This window comes from Dama dama, chromosome 2 (genome assembly GCF_033118175.1).
Source record: "Dama dama isolate Ldn47 chromosome 2, ASM3311817v1, whole genome shotgun sequence".
Lineage (NCBI taxonomy): Eukaryota > Metazoa > Chordata > Mammalia > Artiodactyla > Cervidae > Dama > Dama dama.
This window is the reverse complement of record NC_083682.1, coordinates 10967693-10977571: the sequence shown is the minus strand read 5'-3', so window position 1 is coordinate 10977571 and position 9879 is coordinate 10967693. Positions and strand designations below refer to the sequence as shown.

General features: G+C 49.9%; 1 protein-coding gene across 1 annotated transcript in view; it reads right to left on the bottom strand.

Moving 5' to 3' along the window:
• Window positions 1-388: 388 nt before the first annotated feature.
• The window catches only part of VWCE (von Willebrand factor C and EGF domains), a 30383-nt gene continuing 20892 nt past the window's right edge, over window positions 389-9879 (bottom strand). Inside the window, exons 16-20 of the mRNA XM_061156951.1 lie at window positions 9097-9179; window positions 7627-7717; window positions 7461-7543; window positions 7016-7106; window positions 389-1250 (exon numbers count right to left, since the gene is read on the bottom strand). Coding sequence (XP_061012934.1) covers window positions 631-1250; window positions 7016-7106; window positions 7461-7543; window positions 7627-7717; window positions 9097-9179 — 968 coding nt within the window. The 3' untranslated portion in view covers window positions 389-630. The remainder of the gene's footprint in view (window positions 1251-7015; window positions 7107-7460; window positions 7544-7626; window positions 7718-9096; window positions 9180-9879) is intronic.

Sequence of the window (9879 nt, the reverse complement as noted above, 5' to 3'; positions counted from 1 at the left end):
GCCATCCTGCAAAGCCCTCTCCATCTGTCTTTCCCCCTCCTCACTTTAGAAGTGCCCCAGAATCAAAGGCCACCAGGTGCTCACCTAAGACCCCTCCCAATCCAGCCCCAGGCCCATGCAGGCTTTCCTTCCAAGCTGGGGGTTGAGGTGGGCGCAAGTTCATCCCCCGTGGGCTTGGCAGTGATGAGGCAGTGACTTCTCACTTTCCAAAGGCGAGAAGTGAATGAGCAGGGCAGCCTGTGGGAGACCAGACAGATTTTAATCAGGAAACCCCAGGTGAGGACATGTGGCAGCTGGTAGCACAATCCCAGTGGAATCCCAGGCCCTTTGGACTCTCCTCCTCCTGCAGAGCAAGGACTCAGCTGCCCAACCTTTCTCAAAAGACAGGCAGGCCACGGTCCAGGCAGGAGGCTGGCCATGGAGAACATGTTGCTGGATTCCACAGTACATCCCAAATGCTTCCTGGGAGCACGGCTACATCAGGCCCTGAGCATTTTCCAGCGCTACCAGGAGTCCTGCAGGATCAGCAGCCTCGTTGGTCCCCAGAGCGGCCCTGCAAGCTCCCAGGGCCGCCGGCAGAGTCTTCTCTGTCCCACGTGTCCCAGGCATGACCCTGAAGCGGAGGCCTGCTTACACCGTGGACTCCTCCTCCTGTGAGGTCCCCAGGGTGGGCTGCCGGGGGCCGGGGCTGGCCGTGGCCGCGAGGGCTGCAGAGAGTCTGGAGATGGCTGGAGAGGACCTGCGAGGCCTGAGGACAGTGACGGGGGTCTCTGAGGCGCCGGGGCCCATCGTGGAAAGGGATGAGGCTCCACGCGGGACGGCGGCAGGCAGAGAAGGCCGTCTGGACACTGAGTGGGCCCCGGAGGCGGAGGACGGGAGCGCTGGAGTCAAAGGAGATGATCCGGGAGCCCTGGGAGAGGCTGGAGGTAGAGAGGAGGCTCCTGGAGGGATGGGAGGCCCCAATGAGGGCTGAGGAGGCTGGGAGGCCCCGGACACCCCTGGCCTCGAAGACGGTGAGGGTGAGGCCTGGGCTCCCGAGGGGCTCACAGGTAAAGTCTGGGTGTTAGACAGGTTCGTTCTCAGGAGGAGCTGGAGGAGCTGGAGCGCTGGCTTCTGAGGGGGCACCGCTGGGGGCCCTGGGCAGGAGCTGCAGTTGACGGGGGCCTCGGGGTCTCCACGGGGGCTCCGGGCTGCTTTGCTGAGCTCCACGTCTCCACGAGGGGAGAGTGCCCGGCTCTCCTCCAGGGACTCTAGAGAGAGGGGCGGGGGCGAGAAGATGCACAGTGGTTCTCCGTGAGGCAGGGCCGGCATGAGCTGCCCCAGGACGATGCCCCGTATGTGTCCTCTGAGGGTCCTCGCACAGCTGGGGGCCCGGGAGAAGGGGGACTTGCCAGCTCCTGCCTCCAGGAAGGGAAGGCCCAAGAGGAACCATGACCAGACAGAGGCAGTGCACCAAAGGCACTGGCTGTGTGACCTTGTGTAAGGCTCTTAACTCTCTGAGCCTCCATTTCCTCATCTGTAAAATGGGCTTCATAATAACAGTGATGACCACAGAAGCCATGCGGTGAGGACTGAATGAAATGGAGCCCGAGAAGGCTCGCCTAAACCCGGTTGTAATCTATGGGCTTCAGGTGACAAATGTGTGTCAGAGTGGGTTCATCAGTTGTAGCAAGGGCACCATCCGATGGGGGATGTTGACCATGGTGTGGGGGAAGGGCGTGCTGTGCCTGGGGAGGGCAGGACGTAGGCACACGGGAAGCTCTCTGTAACCTTCTGCCTGATTTTGCTCTGAATCTAAAACTGCTCTTTAAAAAAAAAAAAAGAGTCTACTGAAAAATAATCATTTTTTAAGTAGCAACCTGGAGTCCAGAGCATCATAAGGACTTAAAGGAAGGAAAGGAAAAAAAAACTACTGGAAAAAGGTATGATCAAGGGAGGAGACAGAGGCTGGCAAACACATTAAAAATTGGGATGATTAAATTTTAAAAATCATCAAGAGAAAACTTTTAAAAATTGTGAATCACCATGTTATACACCTGAAATTTATATAATATTGTACATCAACTATGAATTGAAGTGTTGGTCACTCAGTCATGTTCAACTCTGCAACCTCATGGACTATAGCCACCAGGCTCCTCTGTCCATGGGATTCTCCAGGCAAGAATATGGTAGTGGGTAGCCATTCCCTTCTCCAGGGGATCTCCGTGACCCAAGGATCGAATCCAGGTCTCCTGCATTGCAGGCAGATTCTTTACCATCTGAGCCACCAGGGAAGCCCTAATCAACTATACTTCTATTAAATATATACATACACACACACACACACACACACACATATATATATATAAACCGTCAGAAGGAAAATCACACAACTCTATCAAAAACCACTGAGTTGTGTACTTTGAGTGTGTTATTTGTATGGTGTGTGTATTATATCTCAAGTAAGCTGTGTATTTCTTTTAAATTATCCAAAGGAAACAATTCACCTTATATTTCAGTAAAAAGCAGTTTCTCCTTAAAAATACATTAGGAAGAGGTGACTGCAGCTGAGGCAGGTGAAGGAGAAGGAGGTGGGTAGGCTCTGCATCTCGCCTCTTGGGGAATGATTCTCCATCGGGGGCAACAGAACAGAATGGGACCGAGCAGGGAGTGAGGAATCAGAGACCTGGCCCTGAGTCTGAGGACACCATCACCTAGAGCATGGCCTTAAAGACAAAAACTTGGGAATTCCCTGGCAATCCAGTGATTAGGACTTGGCAACTTTGCTGCTGGGGGCCCAGGTTTGATCCCTGGTTGGGGAACTAAGATCCTACAGGCCGGGTAAAGAAAGAAAGTAAAGTAAAGTAAAGAAAGTGAAGTTGCTCAGTTGTGTCCGGCTCTTTGCAACCCTGTGAACTGGTAGCCTGCCAGCCTCCTCCATCCATGGGATTTTCCAAGCAAGAATACTGGAGTGGGTTGCCATTTCCTTCTCCAGGGGATCTTTCCAACCCAGGGATGGAACCCAGGTCTCCCGCACTGCACGCAGACTCCTTACTGTCTGAGTTACCAGGGAAGTCCTGGTGACATGGTTAAAAAAAATAAATAAATAATAAATAATTTTTTTAAAAAAAGACAGAAACTTAACTTCTCTGAGTCTCCACCTCCCTATCTACAAAATGGAGATAAGAGCACCCATGCATGAACTTTGCTGACAAAGGTCCGTATAGTCAAAGCTATGGTTTTTCCAGTAGTCATGGATGGATGTCACAGCTGGATCATAAACAAGGCTGAGCAACAGAGAACTGAACTGTGGTGCTGGAGAAAACTCTTGAGAGTCCCTTGGACAGCAAGGCAATCAAACCGGTCAATCCTAAAGGAAATCAACCCTGAATATTCATTGGAAGGACTGATGCTGAATACTCCAATACTTTGGCCACCTGATGCAAAGAGCAAACTCACAGGAAAAGACCCTGATGCTGGGAAAGATAGAAGGGAGGAGGAGGACAAGGGGATGACAGAGGATGAGATGGTTGGATGGCATCACTGACTCGATGGACATGAGTTTGAGCAAACTCTGGGAGATAGTGAAGGACAGGGAAGCCTGGTGTGCAAAGAGTCAGACACGAGAGTGACTGAACAACAAAATGCATGAACATTCTTGGGGCATTTAAATGAAATGATACACATAAAATGCTCCGTACACTGCCTGGCACTTTAGCTAATGATTAGTCTCTAGAAATTGGGGGAATAATAGCCATCAGCTTGCAGAGGGGTTTGTGCTGGTTAAAGTTGAATCTACAATCATTCAACAGTTCCCAACTTAATGACTGTACGGGATCAGAATGTTTCCAGTCCCACCAGTCCCGACAGCAGCTACTCATCCACAGATCTGAAGAGCTGCTCTAAATACAGAATGTCCTCTTCAAAAGGTCAAAGGAGTTAAAGAGTTCTTTTATACAAGAGGAAATTCAGGCCACAAATCCGTGGAAAAATTCACTGTCCTCCTAGAAGTTTAAAAAAGTGCAAAATAGCCACATGTAAGGTACTCTACGGACATGCTAAACTGGAAAAATTAAATTCAAAACACACAGTGGAGAGTTGGTGGGTAAATAGGGAACCAGTTACATCCATCTCTGTAAGCTTCCTCTTTCTCCAGGACCCCATCTGGCAACATGCTGTCATGCTGTGGGAATCACCAAACCACTCCTGACACCCTGTGACACACTCCACCTATTAACCACGGGGTCTGAACATAACTCACACATTTGGGAAAAAATAGTGTCTGATCAAAGATGTTTCACAGTATGTCCATTATGGGTAGAAAAAGAAGAAGAAGAAGAAGACCACCTAAATGTCAGCCAAAACCACAAGGGGTAAGCAAACCACAACATTCGGGAACTTTTTAAACAGCCAACTGCGGGCTACATGAATTCTTTGAAACTGTGTGGTGGCTCCTAGTGGTAAAGAACTCGTCTGTCAATGCAGGAGACATAAGAGATGTGAGTTCAATCCCTGGATCAGGACAATCCTCTGAAGGAAGGCATGGCAACCTACTTCAGTATTCTTGCCTGGAGAAGCCCGTGGACAGAGGAGCCTGGCAGGCTACAGTTCATAGCGTCAAAAAGAAGCAACTTAGCATGCACACAGGCATGTGTTACAGTAGGATGTCCGTATCTCATTTATACTTCTGCAAAAAGATCTACATGGATGAACACTCATGACATAGAGATCATAATAATGTCCAGGAGTTAATGCAGCAGATTAGCTAAAAGCATTGACTCTGGGCTCAAATCCCAGCCCTACTGCCAATCAGCTGTGTAACCCTGAACACCTCACTCATCTCTCTGTGCCTCAGTCTCCTCATCTGGAAAATGGGGATGCTAAGAGTGCCTATGGGCCTTCCCAGGTGGCTAGTGGTAAAGACCCCATCTACCAATGTCAGAGATGAAAGAGACACGGATTCGATCTTCAGGTTGGGAAGAAGCCCTGGAGGAGGGCATGGCAACCCACCCAGTATTCTTACCTGGAGAATCCCATGGACAGAGGAGCCTGGCAGGCTATAATCCATTGGGTTGCAAAGAGTCGGACACAACTGAAGTGACTTAGCACACACAAGAGAACCTATCACAAAGACTTGCTGTGAACAGGGGATGGAATAACACATATGAAAACAGACAGATGGCCAGCAGGTACCTGAAAAGATGATCAACATAACTAATCATTGGGGAAATGCAAATCAAAACCACAATGAGATGCCACCTCACACCTGTTAGAATGGCTACTGCCACAAAGACAAGAGATAAGAAGCATTGGTAAGGATGTGGAGAAAAGGGAACCCTCATGCACTGTTGGTGGGAATGTAAACTGGTACACAAACTGGTAAAGCCATTGCATTAAACAGTGTGGAGGTTTCTCAAAAAACTAACACTAGAACTACCATACAATCCAGCAATCCCACACCCGGCTATGTGTGCGTGCTCAGTCTTGTCTGACTCTTTGCAACCCCGTGGACTGCAGCCCGCCAGGCTCCTCTGTCCATAGGGATTTTCCAGGCAAGAATACTGGAATGGGTTGCCATGCCCTCCTCCAGGGGATCTTCCCAACCCAGGGATCGAACCCAGATCTCCTGCATTGCAAGTGCATTCTTTACCTGCTAAGCTACCAGTGAAGCCTATGCCCAGATATATATCCAAAGAAAATGAAAACACTAATTCAAAAAGATATATGCACCTCCAGATTCATTGCAGTATTATTTCAATAGCCAAGACATGGGAACAACCTAAGTATCCATCAATAGATAAAGATAAAGATAGATCAGTATGTGGTGTGTGCATATATATATCAGTTCAGTTCAGTTGCTCAGTTGTGTCCAACTCTGCAAACCCATGGACTGCAGCACACCAGGCTTCCCTGTCCTTCACCATCTCCTGAGTTTGCTGAAACTCATGTCCATCAAGTAGGTGATGTCATCCAACCATCTCATTCTCTGTCATCCCCTTCTCCTCCTGCCTCAGTCTTTCCCAGCATCAGGGTCTATACATATATTTATATATATACTTATATTAATATATATATAAAGTAGAATATTACTCAACAGAAAAGAATGAAATCTTACTATCTGCAACAATGTGGATGGATCTAGAAAGTATTATGCTAAATGAATATATCAGAGAAAGATAAAGATCATATAATTTCTCTTATATATGGAATCATTTTTAAAAAGCTGAGCTCATTGATACAGAGAACAGACCTGTGGTTGACAGAGATGGGAGGTGAGGGATGGGCACAAGGGGTGAAGGCGACCAGAAGGTGAAATTTTCAGTTATGAAATAAGTAAGTCATAGTGATATAATGTACAACATAACTACAGTTAATAATACTGTATTGAAATATTATATTTGAAAGTTGCTAAGAGTTTAGATCTTAGAAGTTCTCATCACAAGAAAAAAATCATAACTGTGTGTAGGGAGATATTCACTAGACTTCCTCTGGTGATCTTTCCACAATATACAAAATATCAAATCATTATGTCATACACTTGAAACAAATATCAGGTGTTGTGTCAATTATACATCAATTAAAAAATTATAATATATGATGTTCCCTGATAAATAAAGGGTACTCAATACATATTAGCAATTATTCTTCTGCAAAACTGATTCAGTTCCTAAATTCTAATTTTTAGAGAAAGGATTTAGAAAACAGGGAAAAAAAGAAAAAGCACAAAGAAAAAAAGAAAGAAAAAAAATAGAAAGCAGGGGAAGAGACTCAGAAAGGAGGAAATGAAGAAAAAGGAACAGTAAACAGACCATCTGACGGCATGGCGCAGTGCAGAATAAAAAGCCCCGGCGCGGGTCAGCAGGCCCAGGCGTGGGCCCAGGCGAGCCATGTGCCAGCTCTGTGACCTCAGGTGGGCCACATTCCGTCTCTGAGCCTGGGTTTGCCACATCCAGCCTGGTACAAGTTCTGTGTTTCTGAGAAGAGCAGAGTGGAAAAAAGACGGTGGTGAGACTCCAGGTCACAGAGGCCTGCTTACCTGGACAGGAGGCGCAGCAGTCCCTGCGGGGCATGGTGCGGTCCCAGCAGGCCTGCTGGCAGGACACCTTCTCGCAGGTAACCTCTCCCAGCTGGGGAAACAGAAGGAGACAGGTGAGAAGAGCATCTCACCTGCCCAGAGCAGCACCCTCGAGGAACTCTTACACCGGCAGCTGGACCCACGGAAAGGTCTCGGGCAGAAGCTGCAGTGCCTGGTCCTCACCTGAACAACAGGTGAAGCCAGACCCAGTGGGGCCGCCTTAAGGAAACTATACAGGCAAAGGATATCGTCAAAACCCAAGGTATCCCCACAGATAATTAAAGCTGCAAAACGGCGGGCGGAAGATGGGCGTACACTGGCTAAGAGGCTCCAGGTTTGGCAAAGGGACTAAAGGCTAGAAGCAGCCCCCAGCTGGGCAGCTCCAGGGTCCCCAGGGCCAGCTCACCTGGCATACGCACTGGGTACAGGGCTCATCGTCCAAGGTGAACACCTGGCCGTTCCCCACCTTCCTCCCCTCGTAGTTGCAGTCTGTAGCGGGCAGGGGAGACAGGAGCTGTGAGAGCCAAGGCCCAGCCGGGAGTCCTGGAAGGGGGGCGGCTGGTCCCACTCACCTTGGCACACGGGACAGCACTCGCCATCAGGGTGGAAAGGGTAGGAGCAGGTGATGGGGCAGTCCACTGGCGAGCAGGCCACGGAGCCCAGCTGCAGGACACAGAAAACTCGCAAGGCCCTTCGTTCTGGGGGCTGGAGGGACACTCGGGAATGACAGACCACATAGCCGCTGAGGGCCCATCGGAGCCACCAAGGCCAGGCGGGGGTCCATGGTGAGGGGACAGACCGAGTACGAGTCTGTCCTCCCGCTAGAACGCAAGCCCCCCGGGGCCGAGGGCCCGGCCTTGCCCTGAGAGCTCATCTGTCAACAGGTACCTGTTGAACAAGTCATGAACCGCCCAGGGAAGGTGAGCACCCAGAACTTAGGAAGGACTTCCCTGGTGGCTCAGTGGATAAGAATCTGCCACCAAGGCAGGGTGCACGGGCTCGATCCCTAATCCTGGAAGAATCCACACACCTTGGAGCAACTAAGCTCGTGTACCGCAACTATTGAAGCCTGTGTGCCTAGAGCCTGTGCCCTGCAACAAGAGACGCCACCGCAATGAGAAGTCCATGCGCTGCAACAAGAGTAGCCCCTGCTCACCGCAACTAGAGAAAGCCCACGGGCAGCAGCAAAGACCCAGCGCAACCAAAGATAAATTATCAATTTCTTTTTTAAATTTAGGAGAAAGGACCCAGAAGTCAAAGCTCCCCAAAGTAAATGGCTATGAATGAACAGGGTCACCCAGAGGCCAGGGATGTTCACCCGAAGTGTCTCAATCTTTTTCAGCAGACCACCATCAACAAAGAAGCCCCATCAGCATGAAACATATCCAACATGACAAGCAATAAGGGCTTATTTTTTCCATTTTCCAAATACCAAACGATGCTTCTGTCATTTAGACTGAGATATGGCCTAGGTGATATGGCTTAGGGTAAATGTGTGCTTTCTGAAAGAGATTCAGCTTGCTAGGATCGATTCCTGCCACCTCACTTGACTACTTATAGAGTCTTGAGCACATGACTGTCTCTCTGTGCCTGGTCTTCTTACTCAGCAGCTAGGGACGGCAGTGGTGCCCACCTCAAAGGATTCCCCGGGGATTAACTGAGGTTGTGTTGAGCTCAGGGCCTGGAACATGGCAGGGGCTCAGAAACGTGAGTATATTAAAGATTCCGGGCAGAGTCCTGGGTTTGCATTCCACACCTTCACTCTCAGGGAGAACCTTGGGCCACATTTTATACCTTAAGGCCCCCCCAGACCCTCCCTGGTCACCCAGAAGCAGAGGATGTTTGCTGGGCAGGGGTAAAAGTATTTCTCTGGCCTTAGGTGAAGATTCACCCCAGGCAGGGCTGGAGAGAGCCACCTTTCGCCATGACCCAGAAGCGACCGTTCTCTTGGAGGTCTCTGGATGTTTGCCTCCAGAGTTCAAAAGCTGGAGGCAGTTCCTGGGGAGTTTCCACAGACAGGGACTGGGTCAGAGTGGTCGTACCAGGCAGATGCAGCTCAGACACGGGTCCAGCACAGAGGGGAAGGTCTGGTTGTTGTAGAAGATTCTGCCTGTGTAGGTGCAGCCTGCCAGAGAGAGCATGTGGTGAGGGCTGGCCAGGGGTGGGGGGATGGGGGTGCAGGGGGAGGGGGTGCAGTGGCCAGCCTTCGCCAGGGCCGAAGCCCAAGGCCTATCGGGGCAGCAAAGGTCAGGCCAACAGGCTCTGCAGGCACTTGCCCAGGGGAGGGGGGAAGGGACAGAACACATGCCTGGATCAGGTGCTGACTTTTCTCACTGGATTCAGCAAAGGGATCACAGAGTCTTCACTTCAGGGTTCTCACTTGGGGAAGGGGGCCGTTCCTCCTACCCCTCACCAGGCAGGATCAGGATGAAGGACTCGGAGACTCAACCAACCTGGGTGCCACAGCTACCCTCTCTGCTCCTCTGCACTCAGCCAAACCCCAAACCCCACCCTCCAGGAGGGTCCCCCACAGCCCCCCTCTCTGTATTTATCCCCTGTTAGTCACTCAGTCGTGTCCGACTCTTTGAGACCCTGTGTGCTGTAGCCCACCAGGCTCCTCTGTCCACGGGATTCTCCAGGCAAGAATACTGGAGTGGGTTGCCATGCCCTTCTCCAGGGGATCTTCCCAACCCAGGATATGTATGTTATAGATACATTATAGAGATAGAGATATATAGATATTGATGTTATATCATGAAGAGAGACTGGAAAGACAAAATCATCAAGTTATGGTAATCGCTGCTTTTTAATTTTTTCCTTTGCTG